This window comes from Limanda limanda, chromosome 4, assembly GCF_963576545.1.
Source record: "Limanda limanda chromosome 4, fLimLim1.1, whole genome shotgun sequence".
Taxonomy (NCBI): domain Eukaryota; kingdom Metazoa; phylum Chordata; class Actinopteri; order Pleuronectiformes; family Pleuronectidae; genus Limanda; species Limanda limanda.
The window spans coordinates 15,420,646-15,445,731 of NC_083639.1; the positions used below are offsets into that span (position 1 = coordinate 15,420,646).

Genomic DNA, 25,086 nt, shown 5'->3' on the forward strand with positions numbered 1-25,086 from the left:
ATTGGTGGATTTCAGTAAGCTACCCGAGTAGGGCTCCCAAAACTGAGCCAAACTGGTAGTGTCAACAAAAAATAGGAACGAATATCATTAAAATACATGGTAACTCTGTAGAGCACATACCTCCGCCAAGGTCCAACAGTTCCCTAATGAAACCACATTTAAATTCACTAGATCTGGATTTTTATTTGGACCTGCACCGCATTTCAACATAGATGTGGGAAATGGTGCAAAGAATGTTGAAAGAAATCCCTGCCCTGTATCAGCACATTTATTTCGGTCCGCTCCAAAATATGATGGCTTCTTCCTTGAGTTATGTTCGGGCCCGTAACAAAACGTAAATTGGTTTAGTCGTTTTTTCGTATTCATGCTATCATGTATGGAACATGCTATTCCCCTGTATGAATGCCTGCGTTTGACCCAGCTATCTACCATGACATCGTCTTTACATGGACTATTCATTTTTATACCACCTCTCCTGACTCACTAAATCCTTTTCTGGCAGAGCGCCTTCATTAGGGGTGCACCAATGAACTAGCTTTATTCTTAGTATGTTCTTGACAGCAGACATGGTTTGTAATCCCCTTACCATGCTGAAACTGTGCTGGTTTACACAAACCCTTGTTGCCCCAGATACAGGGAGGCAACAAAACTACATCGATGCATGTTGTGAAGCTACTGTGAACTGGTCACAGGGACAGTGTGTTGGTCAGTTCAGTACAGGAGGAGCAGGTCATTACTGATCCCTATCGGCCCGGCTATCAAACCATAACAGCACAGGCTTGCACAGTAATCTCCTTCTGCGAGGCCGTACATGTTCATGGCTTGGTCAGATTTAAGCAGCTTAAACGGCCCCTGTGAAAAAACACATTAACAGTACCTGGTGATGCCATTTGGCCTCATCCACGCACATCTTGTGTTTGTCGCTCTAATGAATGGTTCATTTAAATTGACGCTTAAAATGTTTATTTTGGTTGATCTGTATGGCTTCTCAAAAGTGACTGAGGCCTCACTGTACTGTATTTCAAACCTCCGACATGTAAATGATTGTGAGTGTTTTTTAGTTCTCCACATACTGTGGCCAGAGACAACATTTATGAGTCTGGAGAGTTGCAGACTGACCCTGTCTAACCTCTATTAAGGAGAAAAAACTATTTGCAATTATAAACTTCTACCAGGAATACATTTCAGCTTCACAAATGAATGATTATTTCATACAGACTACAAATGCTGAACCAGCATGTTAAGGGAATTGCTGCTAAACCACTGCCCCGCTTCTTTTTAACCCTGACCCTATGGTCATTTATAGTGGAGGACATTGATTACTTTGCGACCACAAGCTCCTCCGAACAGTCTCCCCTGAGTTCCTGCAACCGTCCACAGGAACCCTCGGCCTTACTGGCACTGAATTTAATATGTTATCACAGAAGTTGTTTCAAGATGTTTCAAGGCTGCTCCTTTCACCCCCACCCCCCCTCCCCAAATGACCATCGCCATGTGAAACAATCATCACATTTCGTTTCTCCACTGAATGTAATATAACGTTTCTAATCAAGGCCACTGCTTTGTCACAGCTCTGGTCCCCTCTGGTTTCCATCTACAATCTGTGTTCCAAGCTGAGAGAGCAAAGAAGACCTGGAGATCATGCTGCTGTATTTCTCTTCAGGCAGAGCTTTTTCCTTGGCACACTGTCCACACCAGTACTCCAAGTAGTTTTCTCCAACAGGCCTCTTGTCTTCTGACTGTCAAATAAGCCACAGAGAAATAAACCTGAACTGGGTCCGATAGGGAGTTTGTCAGATGCTCTGGTGTGGCCTTGGCAAGGGCAGTGTCATTTTTTGTGTCTTTGCCAGGAAACCTCAAGTTCATCAGGTAAATGATATCTGGCTGTCACCACGGGAGCACGGAAACACCCTTTTGCGAAGAATTAATTAGTAGCTTTTATTTACCTGTGCCAGAAAACTTTTAGCTTTTGATCAAAGCACACTAATCCACTCCTACTCCAAACCAATCTGTCTGTGTGAACATGTTGGTTTTGAATAGATGGTTTGCAGCTTTCTTTCTGAAACTTTATCCTGCATTAATTGACTTGCTGTGGGACTGTGGTGCCACCAGTGCACACAAAAGGCTGTTCAGCCGTTTATTCAGTTTGGTGAATCTGACCCCGAAGTGGGGAATCAGTTGTTGCCTCCAGTTATAAACCTGTTGTCATGAGCAACGTCTGTTTATAAGCTGGTCGGCTGTTTACACAGTTTATTAATATTTAACCTATCGCATGTCCAAATTGCAACAGATTCAACTCTGCACTTCCTTGGGCCCTTGACAATACAAATATCAAGTGCATCAATAAAGCCGATTGTTGGACCCAAGCCAAGATATGCCAGAGACAGGCAGAGATATCTAGAAGATAATTAGATAGATGACATTTTTTGCATGCGAACATATGAGCTGTGACAGATGGTAAGTATGACGCTGATGACATTCATGGTAATTCCTCCCCAGTATCAAGTTATCCCTCAGAATATTAGTTTGGCCTGTTTTATCTTTTCATTTCACATTTCTTTTTGCCCTTCAGTTGAAATTAGGCTCCTTTACCAATTCTTCCTCTGAATGAGGTTTTTTTCATCTCTGTCACATTGGCACATAAAGTCCTAAGAATGTTATTTTTAACTAACAGCATTTGTCCTGGCAGCTCATCCAGTTTAGCTGCAGCTTTGCCTTGTTTATCACTGTGAGTCCATCCCTACTAACAAGCAACACATCGTTTGTCCATTTCTCTTGGAGAGTGCATTTACTTTCCTTGGTATCTCTAAAGAGCAGCTGGTGAAAGTGGTGGTTTATTTCCTTTCCTATCGTACAATTATTTGTTTGTATTATTAAGTAGTATTTCTGTGCTATCTGGAGTAGCTTCTAGAATTTATTTATATATCTTGAGCGATTGTTAACTGAATAGGTTATGGGCTAATCATTTATAGGCTAATCATTTTCATTCAAAGACTAAAAATTGACAGTTTCCTTTTGCTTCATTTTTACACTCCAACATCCCTGTTGATTATTTTATTTCCTGAGCTCCTTTCCTTCTATCCTAGCATAACGGGTTCAACTTCCTCCGTATCAGAAAACATTTTTATTATTTTAATCTTGAAGTCTTTCGTTTTCGTTAGTTTTCAAGGTCAAGGTTCAATTTGATAGTTATGGCTGCATTATCAGACAGTGTAATGAGGTGTATGATAACATCTTTAACTGTTGATACATGATTCTTCAAAATAAAAAAGCCTAATCTTGTGTAGTTACAGTTCGATTTTAAAGAAAAAGTATAATCTCTTTATTTGAAGAGGAAAGTACACATTGATCTACCCAGTTTCCTTCTCTCCTCCTCTTCTTTAAACAGGTATATGACCTGATCTCTGCTATGTTGTCTAATATTATGGGTCCATGATTCTGATTCTGACCAGATTGCTGGCAGTAGTGTTAGATTTTGTAACTATTATTTCAAATCCCTTTTATAAGTAAATCTAACCTTGAAACAACAGCCTCCCAAAAAAGAAAGCCGCATTACTGTGAGGTTAACCCTCCCCCTTCCATATTAACGTGACCTACATCTTTGACATTTGTTCCCTTTGGGGGTTAATTTAATTTAATTCCCTTACATGACTTGTCTTACCTCTGCCTTGTTTCGTTTAAAAGGGACTTGCAATGACATTGTTGCCCTCAGGGATAATCAACACACGTATAAGAGATGGAGAAGGATGCTTGACAGTTGCCCTTGGACATAAAGTCTTATCTTCTTTATTCCTTACATGTTATCAGTGGAAATATTAGTCCTCTTTAGACTTCACGAAAAAAACTACAACTAAAAAACAACTAGAGCAAGTACTTTGCTCATTCCCTTCCTGTAACAACAAATTGCACTTGTAAATTATTCAGCAGGTGTATAGAATAACACACTAAGAACCACAATACAGCAGAGTAGAAGACCTAAATACAACAGAGACAAGATCACAAAACAAAAAACCGGTCGGCACTGTCGGGAAATCGCTGTGTGGAAAAAGAATGTATAAATCATGAAGTGTTTTTCCAACAAGTGTAGGAGTAAAAAGAATACAGCAAAACACCTACTCTCAGAAGTGCATTTTATTGAAAAAACGCTCAAGTACATGCAACAGAGTACATGTAATGAGTTACTTCCCGCCACTGTATATATATATTTAAATGACGGCCTACGGGCTAACCAGATCTAACAGCAGAGTCACTGCCACTTTGTTTCTCGGGATCCTTCTCTTTCAAATTTCCCATCCTGATTAACAACTGCTGAATTTCACACTACAAACTCCAGCATGCGCTTTACCGCATTAATTATTTTAAAGCCCCATTCAGTGAAGCATTTCAGTTCATATTCTGCTCATCACATTGTTTTACACCAAGGTTGAAAAGGTATTTCTGTGACTGGTGGTTTAACAGTAACATCCTACATTGGCCTCAAACTCTAATAACATTTTAGGTTCACTGGCTGTGTCGGTTCCTCTGTTAATACTCCTCCTTTTAAAAAGCATGACTCATGACTTAATGCCTATGACTCACCACTAAGCTCCTCATTACACAGGCTGCTCTTCTCTAGTTTTTACGGTGCATTGGTTGAAATATTCGTTCTTTTCTGGGCACTTAATTTACAGAGAGGATAAAAGTCAGGCTTAGTTTAATTCATTTTGCAATTTAAAGCTTAAACTCCTTTATAATACTGAACAAGTTAATTATTGGTGGAACACATCATGCCACATCTATTGCTGATCCTATTGTAATAAGTCCAACATTAACTTCTCATGGAATAATGCGTTTTGTCTTGAAATGGTAAAAAACACTCAGTGATGTAACAATTTGAAGCATTTAATTTGAAATTCCTAAACTGCTGCTAAAGGTCAAAGCTTAACGTTTGCTCACTTCCTGAGTCTGCATGGAGACCCGCTGCATGTGCATGTTTCTGTGTGCTGTGTGAGAATGGTTCAGGGGTCTGTGTAAGAGGATAATATTCTGTGTGTGTGGCATGATTATCCTGTTATGTAATTGGTATCTATTTATAGTGTGTGTGCTGTTGTTAGATAATATCACTCATCTGTGACCAGTGGAGCAAACCACATGAGTCCCTAGAAGGGCAAAGGTAGAGCAAATAGGAAATCAGCAGATTGAGGGAAATGGATATGAATCATTAATTTGTGTCCGAAAAAAATTTGTTTATTAAGAATTTATTAAATCAAATTCTTCCTGTATGGCACTTTTATAGGTTCTTTGAAACATTGTATGCACTTGAGGTTTATGAACCTTGCTGCTTGTCAGAACAAATTGCGGGTGGAAAAGAGTTACCTGTGGCGCTGCCCTCTCACCACTGACCAATCATCTGTGGCTCTCTGCCTGAGGCTCAACAGATCAAGGCTTCAACCACCTGGAAATGTGTTGTTGTCTCAGGAGGTTGAGCTGAGGACAGTGAAGTCAAAAATACAATGCCAGAAAATCACGTTGTATTCTTTCTAATATAGATGCTGAGAAATTGCACCAGCAGATCCACTGACTGTGCTTGGGTTCTGTGATTGTATGCACACATTACCCCCCCGCCCAGTGATGCACACGATGAATGAGGATATACGAATGTAAAGCTGTAGCTGCACATAACTTTGACTTGAAATCCATCGTCAGTACAAAAGGTGATGCAGCAGAATAGAGACACATTCATACAGTGGCTATTCTGAGCTGAATGGCGGCGTAACAAAGCAGCCCTCACTTTTAATTAGTCATTTACTCTCAGATTGGATGTACCATAATCAGTGAGCCGCTGTGGTCTTTGGCTGGAAGGGAAACCTGCGTACTCTCATCACACATCATTCAGCACATGCCGTCTCCTCTGAGGCCCTCCACAGACATATGCTGGACAAACAACATACAAATCCTAATTAGTGTATCCCAGCCATCTGAGACTGAAAGTGTGACGAAAGGCTGTAAAGATAAATTTGGCTTGACATGGAACATGCTGTGGAGACAAGTGCACTCAATTAGCCCCTCCGACTCAGTTCATTTGTGGTTTGGAAATACCTCCACAACTTCAGGTTTTTCCCCACTGTTAGAAGACTTGTTAAAGGATAATGTTTTGTGCATTGCCTAAAATGAATGAAAGGAAAAAAAGAATGGGTTATATGTGGCATTATCATGTTACTCAGCCACCAAGTGTTATCAGGCCCTCGGGGGGGATTGGAGAAAGAAAAAATTCTGTGCTTCTTGCACGTGGCATGTTTTCATAAACTTATCCATCTAAAATTAAATGAAGAAACTGATGTTTCACCAGTGGAACCCAGTCTGACCATGAACCAGGTACAAACCCTAGAACATCCCAGGCCCACATCTCAGATTTCATACTCTTCAGAATTCATTCATTTTGAGATCATCATCTGTGACAGATCTGTGGCAGATGATGATCTCAAAAAGAGTGAATTCTGAAGAATGTTAAATCTCAGAGCATAATTGTAAGAGAGGAATGAACTTGCTAAAGTCAGCTGTACAGGTGTCAAACTTAACAGAAACTTTATTAAACTGCAATGCTAAATTTCTAGTCCTTTCACTGAAAGTCTTATTCAACCAAAGGTACACAGAGTTATCACTTACAAAATATGATGGTTTACATCAGGACAAAGCTCTCAGTTCATCGGAGAGCATATTTGTTTTACTCTTATTTTTGCTAATGTCTGATATCATAACAATAATGATCAAAATGTATGCTAAAATGCATATTTTCATATTTTTTACAATGCCCAAACGACAACTAGACCGCATAGGCTGTTAGATGCTGGGGCAATAGGATCCCAGTGTGGTGCTCTGCTTCCTCAGGGTTTGCACACCAGCAGAACCGACACATTTTTCACTATATCCCTGGAAAAATGGGAGGAGGTATAGAGCTGTGTGAGACCTTAGTAAGGGAGTGGAACTCTCCTCCTTTGTCCGAGTGAGAAGTCTATTTCCTCTGACATCCTCTTTGTTTCCTTTGTTTTGTCGGACAAGCATTAAAAATAGAGATTTCAACTGGTGGTTTGAGTGCAGCATCTCAAGACAATTCACATTGGCTAACAGATGGCATTTATGAGGCACGATCGAATCCCTGTTTTACCTTTGATCGGCAGAAATATGTCCAGCTGTCTATACTGCTCCTAACTTGATGATGGTTTTAAAGCACAATCAAATTCTTTGTCAACCAAAAAGGTGGAAAAGAAGTTGTTTGCCTTCTACTTTGACTTGTAACTGTGGAAGAACTTTTCAGAAATGTTAACAGCATTCTGACAGTTATCCTCCTCGTTAAGGATTTGCCCTAAAGAGATGAACACACACGCACACAGAGTCACTTTTAATGATCGGGTCATATTTGTTTAACAGTGAGCCCTCGTATTAAATAGCAGGATGATTTACAGTATTATCACAAGCATTTCAATCTCAGAGGGCTGTTGTGAGCCATTCCTTCCTTTATTTAGCTCTAAATGGTTTGGAGCTAATTAACAATCTTTTCAAAGGCAATTATGTGACAACAGAAGAGGACAGAATACAGCACCCACACATGTAGAAGACTACAGTATGCAGGGTAAGGCTCATTAGATGTTTTTGTTGCTATTTTCAGTTGGTATTAGATGATCCACAGCCCTGTTCACTGTATGTCATGCATCACAACTAATGTTTGCCGTTATTTATACTCCAAACAGGTATTGCTTGGGCAACGCATTCCTCAATCCCCAACACCCTCTATCATACATACCCTCCTAATTTAGCGGTTTATTTATTCTGCAAAGATTCTCCATCTCTCCCTCTGCTCCTCAATGCTTCTCCTGCCCTGCTTCAGTATTGCTGCCCGTCGATTCAGCACCTCCACCAACCCAGTTTCCACCTGCATGCACCAATAAGGGACGTTAAAGATATTCATCGCTCCCCATTAAATCAATGTAATCATATCTGGGGAATTGGGTGGCTCAGTTGTGATGCGGTGGCCACGGTCGCCTCACTGCACGAAGGTTCCCAGCTATCATGTTGGTTTTCACTCGGGCTTCCTCCCACATTCCAAAGACATGCTGATTGAAGATTATTTTTATCTCTGTCTGTGGACAGGTTGCTATGCGCTGGCAACCTGTCCAGGGTCAACCCTGCCTCTTGCCCAATGTCAGCTGAGATTCCCTAGTCCCTATTGATATTGCATGGAGGGATGTGGTGAAACGTGTGAGATATGTGGCTGCATGTAGCCAATTCACTGATATTACCTGCATACACCCTTTCACATAATGCTTCGACCTGCACACCATTATTTTTTTTCTGTCAGGTCACAGTGTGAATAATAATGATGTGTGTTTCTCTCTGTGTCACTCCATCACTTTATTTATCTGTATTTAAACTTTCAAATACTTAACATAGTCAGGCATAGATGCAAGATAACAATTGCATCACAGTATAGATCTGTCATTATGTTATCCTGACATGAACCGTGCTGTTTCCCCAGTGTGGGATCAATAGAGTTGTATTTTATCTTACACACGACCTCCCTCCCTCTATATGTGCCCATGTCCCCCACTGTCCAGAAGGTGGTTCGACCACATTAGCAGTTTTTTCTCGCATAACCTCTGAAGCAGGGATTCATGCAGGAAAGCCCTTGTGCTCATGAAATATGGCAAAAAATGTCACCAGCCATTACAATTTTTAACAGTAAGCATTCCTCTTGAATCCACAATCAAGGGTGCAGAGGCATTTGGAAATCGTGTTTACATGGTATGTTTTGGAAAAAGGACTTTTACTGCATTTGTCTCTGCACACACAGAGTCAGACCTGGGATGTTGTCATTTAGTGACGAGCTCAGGTCATTAGAGTCGGCTATTATCCTCAAACGAGAATGCACCTTGTCCTTTCTTTCTCTTCAGTATGATGATGTTGGTATTAAAAACATCTTCATTTCCACACAAAAAAATATTTTACAGACAAACTGCAGAATATAAAACAGTGTAGGCACAGTGAGCAGTGCAGCGGCCACAGCCCACCTCGTTCTGATATGTGGAAAATCTTCAGTATGATTTATTGTTCATTTAGAAGTAGTATTCTTTTGTTAGATAACTTTTCTTACTCTTTGCTTAATTATTTGAGTAATTTCTTACAGATGGGAAAAAAACTTTATGTGATCATCAGCATTTAACAGATGCTTTGAGTTAAAAAAACAAAATATTGAATATTAATTTTGGACAGAAAACAGGCAGTGGTAAATACGAGTGGAGTCATTCATCACTCAGTGTATCCGTGAACTCATCACGTTTGGATCTAAACTCTTTAGAAAAGAATATCTCGAATAGAAAAGCAGCGAAGAGAGTAAATTGATCTTTTTCTTACTGAGGATATAAACACCTTCATTTGTACAAAGCATTTTCTGATAAATGTATGATGTGTGTCTGTGAGGGGAGTGGTGAGACAAGATTTGTCTCCACATTCCTTTCAGACCTCAAAGTCACTTATCACTGTTGCTTTGGAATGCAATCATGAACTGTGTGGTGCTTCTAAGGAAAACTTTGGGGCTGCCTATTAATGGATGGTTGAGTAAAAGCTTTTATATCTGTGAAGCAAACATGTCAGACAAGACAACCCTGGACTAGTAGACACTCTGAGGCTCTTTTTTATTGTGTTTCTGTGATGTGAATTAAAATTGTTATTGTTTGAAAAAAACTGATTAATGCAGATTTCTGGAGCAGAAGAGAAGGTGGCATGTATATCTACAATTTCTTCTTTAAAACTAGACAGCAAAATTACACTGTTCCATTAGTGACCATAGTGTTTTCAGTTGTGCTCTTTACTGTCTGTGCTCTACTAAGTTTGAGTAATCAGTCAGGATGAATCACTTCCTTTTATATTTGAATGGTCTAAGTACATAGATGTCAACCTCTTACTTTGAAGCCACCAAAGTGTTCACATGTCAACATCTGCTCCTGCAGGTTCGGAAAACATGGTTACACTTTTAACTTGAGCACAACAGAGGAAGTCCTGACAAGGGCTGGCACCGCCCCAAATACATTGAGCTGTGATTGTGGTACTAAATCTCAGCCCTTTACAAAGCGTGACAGTGACCGTGCACCCACCTATAGAACAGCTCCGGTTCTGAATGTAGACCTCTCATTAATTTTCTCCATGTGCTTTTAAGAAAATCCTCATGACAAGAGTTTTAAGTTTGGAAGAAGTCCAAAACATTTGGTTAAGAGAAAATCAAATACTGGTAAATTGGAGGAAAAAAAGGCAAAGGTACAAAACTGTGAACATAATTCATTTAAGAGTTAATGAAATACACATTCCCATAATCCATTACGAACCCACAAGCTGTCCCTCAGTAGCATGATATCATATAGACTTTCTACAGGAGCATATAACATATACAAAATATTTTCACAATCTCATAGCTTATGATAAGTCTTCATTGGATGGTTACAATATTACGGTTGATCGTCTGAGTGTGTCTAGTCAGAAAATTAATTTTTTTTTAAATTTCTGATACCACACTTTTCAGCTCTATTGACACAGTGTAACACGGCTGTATTTTCAAACTGAACTACTGTATTGTTTTTTTGAGGTACACATCTGGATATCTCTAGGATTTAATTTCAGTTACACATTGATTGATTGTTTCTTGATTCAGACAGATACTAATGCACATTAATATCTGTCAGCACTGTGGCAAAATTAACTAATTTCCACCTCATCAGGTTGTGTATTTCTGTTGTTGTAAATCTGTTTCTTTGGTAGTTCTGTGTGTAGTTTGTTTTAACTCTGTTTTCTCTCTGTCAGGTGGCATCCCCTTCATCCTGACAGGGGAGCTGTTTGAACAGTCCTACCGCCCGGCCGCCTTCATGATCGCTGGCACCGTGAACTGGCTCGCCAACTTTACCGTGGGCCTCCTGTTCCCATTCATTCAAGTGAGTCACGTCATTAGTATCATCAGAGCACATAACCTTTTATTAGGGGTCAGATTCAGCTATGTCCTCTGTGGAGACAGACTGTGACATTCTCTAAACTAAGCATCTGGCACACTGAGTCACTGGCTGATTATTAGCCATACAAACACCAACTTTGTTTTCTTATCTAAACCCCCCTAGGTTCAACACAGATCCTCATTAAAGCAAACCTATGCAGCTTGTGCTTAGCAACAGGAGCCTTTGCAGTGACAAGTGGTTATTAAATGCGTGGGTTCCTAGCGACAGAACACTTAAGAGGTTTTCATTTAAAGTTGAGTGGTTTTCATGTACAGAAAATACAACATATAATTTGTTGACCTGAGCTCTGACTCTGTAAATCTGGCTAAATGTATTATTTTCATCCCAAGTTTCCTGAAGTGCTGTCGCTGTAACCTGATCCATTTCAAGGGTTTGATTTGATAAGTTCATTATTTGATATCAGAGATGTATCGCATGGTTTTTAGACGTAAGTAAAAAGTATTTTGGACTTAACTACAGTTCAGCATTACCCTCAAAATGTCTGGGCCTGAGTGTGTCAGTTTAAACCACTGACTAGAGTTCAGACTCTCCGTAGTTATGTAACGCAAGACCAGGTGGGTGGTGCAGAGTGGGATTGACATAGTCACCATTCTCCCAATTATAAGTCAGTGAACCATTAAGCTGTTATTTTAAGGTAAACATGCTGCATAATGTTGCTTTAATCCCTCCTGTGGTGACCTCCAACACCATGTTGTCGAGTGGTTGTGGTGCCTGCACTCCACTGCCACCTCCAGCTCCTCTCTGCACTCATTAGTTTACATACTCATGATTTAATACCCCTGTAAAGCGCTAACATGGCCTGTTTCATATGCTATTTCTATATGCTCTCGGTCGTGTCAGAGATCCCTTGAAATTACCAGCTTTTCACAACAATGGTTTGAATTTAATTATCAGTGAGTGGCTTGCCGAACATGCCCCGCACTTTTTGTTCGTTTTTATTAAGTTCAACACCAGTACAAAGTTCAATAGTTCAATAATAGCTTTATTGTCAATTTCTTCACATGTTAAGATATACAAAGGAATCGATAGAACGTTTCCACTCTCCCACGGGGAAAAATATAAAGTGCACAGGCACAACACAAAACAAGACATTTCCTAATACTAAGTAAACATACAGATTCTAAGTAAAGTAAACATACAAAGTAAACATACAGATTCACATACAAAGGAAGACGTTCTTCACTGAATCATCTTCACTGAAATTTAAAAAGGGGCAATGATGTATAAAAAGTGGAAGCTATTTGCAGCCAATGACTTTTCAAGGTCAGACCTAATGATAACCTTGGCTGAAGAACAGCCTTTAATCCATGGAGTGTATCCACTGGGCATTTGCCTTTTTTTCCAATCAGGGTTCATGAGACTTTAACTGCTTGAGATTTTCGCTTCATAACTGTGAGATAATCACTGTTTAAAGGGGCCCTCCAACCAGTTTATGAACTCTCCATCATCAGACAGACTGTTCAGACTGTTATATAATGTAATTTCTATCATCATCATCATCATCAGGGCTACTTTAATTCTTGGTCTTGACCCAGACAAGCCTCAAAGTGAGGATATCTCTGCCTCTGCTGCTTCAATTTTCACCATTTGTTCTGATGTCAATCTCTTCAATGCAGCTGCCTTCACTAGCCACATAATGTCTCATACTTCACTTACACTTAAGATGTGTCAAAATTGCGACCTCAATTGTCACAATTATGCTTTTTTTGTTGAAATGTCATGACTTTGGTTGAACAAATCCACTGTGGACACTAATTGCTGCTGTTGTGCTGCTTCTACTGCTCAGCCTCATGAAAACGAGCTGACATAAGAGCTGAATAGAGCTTTAGACACAGAAGCACTTTCATATCCTCACAGGAGCTGTTGTTATTGGTTGCCAGCAAAATGTTAGAAAGTAACAATAATGGTGTTCTTTTTTGTTTGAAGCAGCCAGTTTGAAGAGGTACATGCCTCTTCATTTTATGGACAGAGCTTTTCAAAAAGATCTGAACTCTGCAAGAAAAATACAATACAAGCAATGAAAACTTGTTTTTTAGAGACTAACGTGAAGTCTCTATTATAGAATCCCTTAATGTGCCTTTTCTGGCATTGCATTTCTAAATAGTTCCTTACAGTCCCTTAATCTTGAGCTTCTTTGAAGTGCTTCACATGGGACTCGAGAGGCTTCACTCTAAGGAGGATAAATGTGTTTTTTTTAATAATCAAATACAACAGTTTCAGACAGAAGAGCGTATTAGTGTCTCAAATTGGAATGCTTTCCTGGAATCTGCTGGGTCCTCTTTCAACTACTAAAACCTGACTGTTGCCCCAGGCAGCTCCACTTCACTGCTTCCTCTCATTTTACGTCCTCTATTTCTCTCCCTTTGTGTCTCCCCCCTTCCCTTTCTTTAGTCACACAGCCTGTTTTCCACCTTTCCATCATTTTTACCTTTACTTCAACTTGCAATGTCGAAATTCACTAATGTCCAAGTTCACACTCTCTTGGTTGAGTGCATTTACACAAAGTATGACAAAAGGCAGTGCACTCTAAGTACAATGCTCAAATAACTGAGTTCCAAACAATCAACACTTCGATGGTGTGTGAAACAAGGGGCGCACACAAGAAAGTAAAGCGGTCACAGTCAAATGGGCAAAGCAGCCTGCAGATATGTTTGGCAAACATCGATACTAGTTTGGTAAGTGCACAGCCGCGTATCACAAAATCATGCAGTGAGTACACTGGCCACACATTGCATTACATGCAAGTGCACTAACTGATCTGAGTCTCTCCGAGGAGTCCATTGGGATTAAACCATTTCAAATTGAATTTAGTGGTGTGTTACACTATAAAACCTGGTACCTGGTTTGGGTTTGGCTGTGCAAGGACAAACAATTCTCTCAATTTAGTCAAATAATCACTGACACCAATAGGCACAGCACAGCACTTTGTGCAGGAACTATTTCTCAGCATCAGCTCTTCTGGATGTGTGCTGCTGTAGGCAAATCTGATTTCTGAGCATAACACATAACGTGGAGAAAAGAGGGGAACAAAGTGAGTTTGTAAAAGCACTTGAGATAATAAAATAGCTCTGAAAGCAAATAATGCCTGGATCTGACTGGAGTTTCAGGCTCATCCTCTTCTGTCCATATGTCACAGTTTCCTGTATCAGTACTTTGAACCCCAAACAGACAAAAGATTAAATTAAATTTATATAATACAATTCAATATGACCGGTAGAAGGTTTATAGGGGGATGAGAGGAGACGCCGTCCACTTTATACTAAATTTACCAAAACAAACAACAACCATCCCCCTGTTAAGAATTACCAAATCGTCCACTCAATATAACATTTTTGTGATGGTTGGCATTTTTTTCAAAGACATAGAATATTGATCCTATTTTCGGCCATTCAAGCCTACTTGTGCACATGTTTATATTTTTGGTATATTTTCTAATTTTCCTACACCCACTGCCTCCCTTTCTTTTCTCTCTGTGCTCATCCTCACCCCTTTGGAAAGACTTTTTTAAAAAAAAAAGTTGTGGATTCTTGTATTGATACTAGCCAGATATCCAAGCCAGCCAAGACTACAATAAATATATATTTATATATATGTATATACATGTGTATATATGTATATATACCTAATATTAATACAGAAAATAGGCCTCTGTAGCCTGTGCCCCCATTAGGGTGGCCCAAAATATCCGAACTACACAAGATAAACACGAAGGAACATAATAAAGTATAATTATTGTGATCCATACAATGTGTCATTATAGAATATCAGGGATTGAAAATATTTGATCAGTGATTGATCGGTCGAATGTCATTGAACTTACAACTAGCCTACAACTTAGAGGGCACAACATTTCCTCATAACAATTTTGATGGAAATTTGTTGGTAACAATTAATATTAAGGTAATAAGATAATGTGTCTATGCCACTGATACTGAGGCGTGTCTGCTGTGTAGTGTACAGTCTGTCCACCTCCTCTACGGAGGACATGGCCACCTTCAGGTAAATTGATGCATTCGCATTTAAATGGTTGCTCTTCTAGCCTTTATGACCACTCAAAGCACTTTACACCACGATACACATTAACCTAACCACACACACAGCACCTACTTCGCACATACACATTTGTACACATTTTATTTGTGCAACCCACTCAACCTCCTGAGCCTTCCACTGCTGCCCTTTGTTCCTGTCTTCATATCCCATTAATTGTCCTTATGGCCTCGGCTTCCTGTTGGTATTCCACTGATTCACAAACATAAACACACAGAAAAAGACATAGCTGACTGTTTCAACTGAAGCACTTTTTGGTGTATTCATTGTCCTCTGTGGGTCAGATCAGTGTAAAAGCTAATTTACTCTACTAATCTCTGGTTAAAAAACAAGTAGAAACTAGTCTATAAGTGCAGGGGGCTGCTGCCTTGTTGAAATTAGTTCCACTGTAGTCTGTAGGAGATAGTGACATCTCCCCCTTTGCTGCACTCCCAAACCAAGATGACCATTAAGACAGACAGTGCCAGAAGAGATTAACTATCCAGGGTAATCTGCTGCGAGTTTCAGTCTAATGTCCTGAATTGACACCCCCTTTAATAAAGCCTGAGTAAAATACGATCCGTGGCCCTTGAGGACTAAATACTCCGTACCAATATCCTCCACAACCACACTTAGCCTTGCCAGGACTCATCTCCTTTGGGCACTAAATCAGGCTCACCTTTCAGGGACAGCACAGACATATCTGAGACACACAGGTGGACTGTTGTGTTCTGTGGTTTGCTGGAGTTTCAAGACTTGGTCCCGACCAGAGCTGTCTCCAACAGCAAAACACTCATATGGAGTTTCTCAAGAGGATGCTGACTGAGGGTTTAGCACCAGCAGGTTGGGGATCCCAGATCAGTAAAATCAGGTTAGATTTTAAAACCGTTTTCAGACATGACCTGTGGATAGAATCCGGAGAATTGGTCACAGAGTTTACCCAGAGTTTGCCTTTAACACATGCACAACACAGCGGGAGGTTTTCTGCACAGACGCGTTCAGCATGGCAATAAATCCTCTTGCCTGCATTATTCAGGCGAGAGGTGGAGGAGCCTGGTGCAGCAGACTGAGACAGGAAGTGAAGTATTTACTCTGATGCGGAGATCACGTGATCATGTATTTCATCACCCCGTCCCCGTCGTTGGCTCTTATCACAACAAACTTACACATTTGTCGGTGTCTTCTACATGTCATGTTTTAAACTCACTCGGGAAGAATCCAGCGTGGGTACCTATGATGTGTTCTATGGACCCTATATTTTGGGACCAGGCAAAGAAAGTCCGCAAAAAAGTACGGATCATCTCACTCGGGCATTTGTGTTCACACATAAACTTCTTCTGGAGAAAATACAGAGGAACTGCAGAGTCTGTGCATGTCAGAAAGCAGCTTCAGAGTCTGTCATATGCTCCTTTGAAGCACCACAAAGGTTACAGGGGTGATGTGGCAGTCACACAAGCTCTGTTGAAGAAGGTAATAGATCGTTCAAATAATTCAACGATTCATCTGCCATTTAATTCATAAACATTTGGCACTTTGTACAGCAAGCATTCATACTTGTAATGGTTTCCATCACGCTGTGGGGCAGATTATCACAATGTCAATTCAGCGCGGAAGGTTAACAACCCTGAGTGATGACTTTAAATCTCCTTTGTGTGCCTTGAATACAAACTTCACGCACAACTGGAGCATCCACAGGTGTCCCAACAGGAGCTGGACGACCTCCAACACAACCATACACTGTGCTTTGTCACTATGGCTACGCTCAGGGGAAGTTACAGTGTCAGTTTGTGAGGAAACGTTTTTCACAGTGGCCCGCACATGCTGTATCTCTGCCAAACGTGGCCGGGCTGTCAGCCAGGTCAGATTTTCCCTGGACAAGAGGTTTGCCCCGATGTCCGTGGGTCCTGGGACTTGAGCTGTGAATAGTGACTGAGGAACGTGCACTGCTCCACACCACCTATGTGCCAGATTGCCAGGGTGACTGATATCAGCTATTTGGGCGATGTGGCCTGATGTTAGGACTCAATGTTTTTAGTTTCATAACAAATCTGTGGAAAAATTTGTATTATTTTTATCATTCAATCAAAACGTATGTCAATAAAGAAAATCTTGCTGGAAAATACAGTTTGAGGGATTCTAGTGTTAAATCAACTGCTCATTCTTTCACTTTCTATTATTATAATCTATTCTGAGCTGAAATTGTTTGCTGTAAACTGCAAGGCTGAAAAACACACTTTTAGATGTGTGAAACCATAGAAACCAAAGGGAAGTCAGTTTATTGTCTTCTCCCCAAAATCTTCTTAACAACCCAAAAAAATAGGCGTACCTGTTCATAAGTCTGGAATGTGAATCATCAGTTCATTCCCACTGGCATGCCCACCCATAAAGAAAGCATTTTCATACCATTCAATTCTGCTCGCAGCTTTCTGAGCCATCTGGTCAACTGTTGTGCTCGACTGCGTCTGGATTTACGACAGTGAAAACACAAGCAGAATGAGCAAGCTGGTGATGTATTTTTTCCGATGATTCCAAGCCACAGCTCTGGATGCAGAGCTCCCCTCTGTTTCGGATCACAAAGTACCCCGGATTGCAAACAGTTTTGATAACTTAAGGGAGATAGTTCACCATAACTCTCAAATTAAATATATATCCGGGGGAGTTGTGTTTTATTTTTTGCTGTACTGTTTACGATTTCCCACATTACGAGCACTTCATGCTAATATTTCAGCATCACACATACCGAGTCGCTACAAATTCTTTTTGCTTATCGACATAAATGCCCCTATGCTTTTACTGATAGGTATCGTAGTTCCTCAGAGGGGTGGACTACAAATTCCATGGCCGATTAACTTTTTTCTGTACTCTCACTACACATCTCTCTCATGTGCTGAACGTCTCGGGTCATTAAGTGCAGCACCATGAGAGAAACAAAAACTGCTGCTCTTTTTTAATGAGTTGCCGCCAACGAATTAGACAAGATGTGACTATGATGGGGCTTATTATGAAAGCAAAGTGAGGGAATTGCTTGTGACAAATGAATGAATGGAAAAGATTACAAGGCTGATTATGTGTATTTGCTCATTACTGAAGGTTTTCAATAGGCTGGAGGGGGCAGCTTTTTCTTTCGGAAAACAAAGTGCACCATACCCTGCACTATATGTCTATTCGCTATCTTCTCTATTTCTCTCCCTCTGTCCTGTGCTTCCTCTGGCCCTCTCTTTGATGTTTTGGATCAGTCGGCTGTTTAACGTCTCGGCAGGCGTCCTAAATGAATGCATTTTTCATCTCATCTGCACCAAGTTGGATCCAGCTGGCTGCAACGCACTTTGAAGCAGATCTGTTTCATCTCTCCATGTCAAATCTTCTCATCCATCTCGATCAATGGGTGATAAATATGGGTTATATACAGAACCTGTGAAGAATATCTTAAGTCTGCCCCCCCCTTGTATACACCACAAGTCGCTAAAGTCAACTTTTTAATTTAACCTGACCTGTAGAGCAAATCAGCTCTGTTTATAAACTGAATGCAGCTATACAGAAGCACAGATGTTGTTATTAAATGGCGGAGTGGAGAAAAATCAATGTGACACTCAAGCTTGAAATGGTCACATCTAAGAAGTGTGACCCTTCTTTTTACGTAGTTCTGCATCAGCCCCCGTGCTGCTCGCACTGCTTGTTTCCTTTGTCTTGGTGTCACGGCCTCTTCCTTTCTGTTCCTCTGCAGTGAACACACATCTTCCCTTCAAGACTGTGGCCAATGACTCACTGAGAAGCTGTAACTTCATCTGCTGTTCTTTTTCACTTCTTTTACATATTCAGGCTACTACAAATATGTTGTGTGCCTTTTCTGTGTCTCCATCCTTCACTGTCTCATATCTTTTACCCTTTTACTCTAACATCTTTCCATCCACCAAAGTCATTAGGTGTGTGTGCTTTAAATCAAACCTGTTATTTGCAGATAAGATATATCTGTTATACAGTGTTTTACTCTACTCTAAAAGTCCTCGGGTGTTGGGGAATCTGTTGGCACGGTTTCTCATATCAGAGTGAAAGATATTTTAACAGTTTTTAGAAGGAGGGTTTTTAGTGTTGTTTTTATGAGAGTTTGCCAAGAGACATACTACTCTCATGTTTCAGCAGGAGGGAGAAAAAGCCGGAGGGAAATCAGCTTAATTTAGCATTAAGAGTGAAAACAAGATGTCGCAACTCAACTGGCACTGTACAAAGTAAAACGAAAAGAAAAAAAAAAAAACACAACCTCATTAATTAACAGAGTTTATATTGTTTGTTTAAAAGCAAGACCAACAATTTGTGGTCTCTTGGGGAGTTACTATTGATTATAACCCTCAATACTAGACTGGAAACCTGATAAAAGGACCACTGGTCCTTTCCCTGTTTTTGGAAAAAGGGAAACACTATTCTTAGTTCTGAAAGGAAAGTATCCATGTGATACTATAAACACGAAGAGAAGTTGAAAAATTAACGAACATTTAATAATCCCACCTTTGTGTAGCATGTAGATGTGCTTTTCAGTCAAGTAAATGGCCTGTATTTATACAATGGCTTCACATTTCACACAGTCTAAATGACCACTCAAGGGTAATACACTACCATCCACCATTCATAGTCCCATTCACCTGCTCACCCTCACAATCGTAGTCATTCTATATGCAGGGCTACTTTTAATCACACCATTCATACACTGTCTGCAGAGCTGTCAGGGGCATTATTTTGTCCAATTTGTAGTGTCTTGCCCAAATACCTAAATGCAGACTGGTGGATCTGGGGATCAAACCACCGACCTTATAGTAAGTGGAGGAACCTCTCTACTTTCTAAGCCACAAGTCATATAGCCACCCATCAACTTGCAAAGATCTTGAATTTGGTCGATAACTGTTAGATTGCCTGTAGCTGTGATGCCATCTTAGCGCATGACTCTGGTCTGAGCTTGTTTCTATAGTGAAAACAACAGGGGACACGTGTTTTACATGTCACATTTATTTCCTCCAAGACACTTTAAACTCTACACATTCACTAGCCTAGTAACATTAGGTCTACTACCACCAAAACAATACCCAATGTTTTGAACACACAATTGCCTTAGTCTTCAAATGTAAAAGGCTCTCATCCATCCATCCCATTAGCATTATACTATTGTTTTATATAAGCAGTAGATACCATGCCATCATTGTCTGGGTAATTTAGATAAAATAATCATATACATATCTAAAAAAAAACACATTTAAATTATAAGAACGAAGATTGTGCTTTTCTGAATGTGGTTTGAATTTCACATATTCAATTATATATGTACTAGTGCGAGAGAAATAAAACCTCTGGTGTGAGAGAAATTAAATCTACTGTCTGCCCTGTAATTGCCCGCTGTGCCAAGGACATAGTTCAGCACTGCTTTTTATAGAGACAGAACTTTGCTCTTGGTCATAATGTCCCACTTGTCCCTCATTAGATTCTAATGGCTTCTGACATTTCAATCTTTATGTGTTGGAAAAATAAAGATGTATATGCTGCAGTTCATGCCCTCTCAAACCTACGCTTCTCTCAATGTATTCAGATACTTTTTCATTCTGGCCTTCATTTGCAGAAAGAGCCGAGGGCTTTTTCTCCGAGCTGTGTGCAAACAGTTATTTACTGTTAATAGAAACACCTGGTGAAGGTTCAGGAGCTTTGTGTAAGCCTCACGTCTTCCCAAGACATTTTGTTCTGTAGCAGTTTCCTGTCAATGATATAATTCTGCTGCGGTATGCTACGGTGAAATTAACCTAATAACATTTGACTTTATTCATATAAGACTTTTCTTAACAATGTTACAAAATGCTTTACAAGGAAGAAACAATAAGAATAAAATAATAAAAAATAAGGGCAGAAAAAAACAACAATATAGAATAGACTGAAGATGAAAAGAAGCTGCAAATTGGTCTTGATTCAATGCATGGCGAATTCCATAATGTGTCATATTAAATCTATATCTGAATGAATACAAGGTAAGATACACAAATGATCACTTTTCACAACCTCTTTTACGTACCATTTTATAATTATTATCATTACATACATCACGTTTCTCCAATGCAGTGGCTTGTAAACTGGTTCTCTGGTGATGCCTCTGACGTCAGATGGGAGTGATGGTGACTCACAACTTTTTTTCTCGCCAAAATAACGTGCTTAAACAAATCCTCACCTTTGCTAACACAGCTTTTGAGTGAATTTACCCTGACCATGACCTGACAGGAGGACAGCCAGAAGGGGCCCCCTTCAGGGACATGACTCCACTATTTTGTGTTATTGTCTTTTATCACAGAAAAAATTGGCGTCAGGAGAATTCCCATGGGCAAAACACAGCACAGAGGTTTCCTTTCCCTACCTTATTATGCACTTCATCATATTTCAATCTTGGGAACGTAATTAGAGTAGATTTGGTCCAAAAAAAAATTCCTATAGTCTGTGTCTTGGTGGTGCCCACATTAGATCAATCATGTTAATCACACCGGATTAAAGCTAGACTTTGCTTTTACATGAAGCATCATCTTATAAAACAGTTGCTTATGTCGCCACTTAAACGATTGGTGGGACCTTCTTCAATCCAGGGACTGCCAGTGTTTCATGCGCCTTATCTGCATCTTTAGCCTTGTATACCATTTTTCAGACACCCTTGAGTACACTGTGCTTATAAATACTGTAGCGTGCATTTGGAATCTCACAGCAGAAATGAATCTGACCTCTAGTCGATGCAGTTAGACGCAGGCATTTAGCCCGAGGCATTCATCAGGACTTTTGCAAGCAGGATCCAGTTATAGTCCCACTCAGCTGAGCATGAGCAGAGATGACATGAGCACAGAACATTTCAGGCATAACCTTGTTAAGTTCTGAGAGCAGGCGCAGGGAATCAGAAATTCACTTAACTATCAATCTGCTGCAATAAAACTGATGTGACGGAACTACGTGGAAAATGCAGATTACCTTGTACTACAATACGTCTGTCACCATCATAGCCCGACTTTATTGGGTGAACAACATGACTTTGTTCCGATTCATACAGAAGTGCACATGTATAGATTCTAACAATGTAGCCCATGGCATTCGATGGAAAACTGGTACGGCTGCATGTTACAAACAGTATACCCTATACAAAGGCTAAACTATATATAACACTAGTTACAGTCTGTGTTGCAGCCACATTTTGAAAAAATGGTGACTATAGAGACAAGAGCTGTCACAGGTTTTATGGAGATTTTAAACCAAATAATAATCAGCTGTTGTATGTAAAATGTGTATATTTTGAATAAATAATCTTTTCCTATCGCCCATGGCTTTTTGGATCTAGACATCTTACAGTTACAAATATATCCTAACTGCTGTTGCTTCTGACACCTTAACTTAATCATATTAAAATGTATTATTCCAGCCATACACACAGTAATCTCTCTTAATTACCCGAGGGATAGACAGAGTTAGACGAACGTCAGTGCCGAAGTTTGACATCAGAATGATACTTTGCTCATGGCATGCTGGACAGAGGCGTTAGGTTGACCTTCCGTAAAATGTGTTTTTTCTCTGCAGCCCCTGCAGATAAACCTAATTTTATCTTTTCAGTCAGCTGCACCAATGTGTCATGTGTTGGAGGCAAAGAGTCAAGTGGAGCTAAAAAAGTTGAAAAGGGCAAATTAAACTCTGTGGGTTCTTCAAGGAGGTCGTTGTTGTTCTTGCAGTATCAGTCTTGTTGTTTTTTTAAACATTAGACTTCGGTCCATTTTCAAAGGAAACACAAATAGGGCACATAAATAAAACAAGAGAACAGTTCAGATCACCTCAGGGAGCACAAAGTGGTAGTTTGGCTCACAGTGATTACAGGTTTCCCGAATGTGCTGGGTCAGCCCCCCAATTTTCACAGGAGGAATAGATGTGTGTGAGATTACTAAAGCTTAAGTGCCAAGATACAAACACATCTTTTTTTCTCCCTGTGGAGAGCTTGACCACTTCTGGCGGTGTAGAACAATGTTTTGATGAGCATGTCCTGTATTGCTAACCCTTGCTTGTATCTGGTGTTCTGCCACAAGATCATTCACACTTTAGTCAGGTGCAGAAGCAGAAACAGTGCACATTTAAAAAGGAAGCCAGTGTAAACAATACAGGTTTTAAAACAAAAGTGAACAGACAATATAACTTGAAGTGTGCTTTTAAAATATGCAGCCTAAACTGTATGACAACACATCTCCACTTCTCCCACTATCCAGAAATTAAGCTGAAACATCTTGAATAAGAACGCCGGCATCATATTGCAGGTGGAGCTATGGTAGTGAGATCCCGTCAAGCACTCAACAAATCACAACTCTGCTGTCAACCATACTGTTTCACCCTGTATTTATTGTATCAAATACCTCATTAAATCCAAACTTAGCAGTAAAATGAACACTTGAACAAACAGTGAAAAGCAGCGTTTATGACCTATACAGCAGCCAGCCACAAGGGGACAACCAAACACTTTGGCTTCCCTTTTGGAGAGTAGTCATTTCGTCCATCTTTATAAACAGTCCATCATGCCCATTAGCCGATCTGCTTCCCCTCCAGGGAAGTGTTCTCTCTCACCAACAGGCAAATCGCCCTCTGCTTACACCCGAGATTGATTAACAGACCATTTTGAACCACACTCCTGGTGCAGCAACCTTCTCTCTTCCTTTTCCTCCTCTTCCATTTAACGAAAGGTAAAGCAAAAGTGTTTCGATTTGAGGTTATTCTTATCACACCAACAAAGTTTGGTTTTAATTATTGAATTTATGCTTAACACAGCTGAGGCAGCTGATGAGCATGTGTATTGGCAGGACCTCAATGTAACGCATCTTGCCTGTGTATTTGGCAGCTGCTGGAAAATGTTGTTTTGTTTGTCTTCATCTTGTTTCTCAATATCGATGTGAGTTAGTGAAGAATCTTGTTTTCACTATAGAGCCCCTGTTTTATTTAGGTTCCTAATTTGATGGATCAAAATATTTTCAGAGTAATTTTTCCTGTTTTCATTCTCACAACGTTTACTTTCCCTCTGTGCCTAATTAACACTCACAATTTAAACAGATAAGAGCGACGGTATCTGTCTCCATCGAAGTCTAGTTCATTGAACTTAATATTAAAATATTGACTGAAATGTTTTGAACCCCCCCCCCTTTCAGTACATTCAGCTGTCAGTCTCCTATATGTTTGTTGCACCACTTTTTCATCTTGAGCTATTTGTTTTTCCTTTTTTTTGCAGTTTTTTTGCAGTTTTGCCAATCACCCGTAGTGAATCCTTTATAGAATCTCCTGCTTTTTTCTCAAATACCCCTCACTCTGACATTGCCTGGAGTTTTGTCTAAGGTTCTGGAAGGAGCCACTCTGGAGCCTGTCTCTCAAACATTTGCACTTTCACAAACAGCCCCTCCGGAGATTGTCAGGAGATTTTTTGCAGTTCAGTGCATGTCTGAAAGCAGCTATATAGAGACAAGCAACCATTAGTTCTCGGTATGGTCGCATGTAGATGTCCCCCTAAGACACTGAAACAGACACAAAATGTCTGCATGATACAGAGCTGAGATTGATTTGTCTCTTTTGAGGTCATTCGGAGTCTCTGCGGATGTTTGATGTCTCTTTGTGGTCATTTAGAGTCTCCTTGGAGTCAAATCAAGTCAGTATTATTTATGTGGCCCAATATCACTAATCATTTTTCTCCAGGGCAGCATTAATAATTGTACACAAGCTGATTAAATGATTAACTCCTACTCTGGAGCTTTAAATTATGTCTTTATCTTTGAATAATGTGCAGACAGTACATAACATTATGATGCTCAGTGGTTGCAAAGAAATGCCAATGTGTCTGTTTATAACGAGCAACAGTTTCTCTTCGCTCAATCTTAAGCACTTTGTCAAGGTTCTGAAATGGGGACAGAGTGTCGCTGTGATTCTCAGTGCATTTTTAATCTGGCTCAGTTCCGGCCCACATACCAAATGAAAGGAATGATGGCACTTGTGCGGTCCGCTC

The 25,086-nt window shown here is 40.1% G+C and overlaps 1 protein-coding gene across 4 annotated transcripts in view; it reads left to right on the plus strand.

Moving 5' to 3' along the window:
• The window catches only part of slc2a9l2 (solute carrier family 2 member 9, like 2), a 114,667-nt gene that overhangs the window by 84,883 nt on the left and 4,698 nt on the right, over positions 1 to 25,086 (plus strand). For all 4 annotated transcript variants that reach the window (XM_061069001.1, XM_061069003.1, XM_061069002.1 and 1 more), the window contains exon 12: positions 10,828 to 10,955. In XM_061069001.1, coding sequence (XP_060924984.1) covers positions 10,828 to 10,955 — 128 coding nt within the window. The remainder of the gene's footprint in view (positions 1 to 10,827; positions 10,956 to 25,086) is intronic.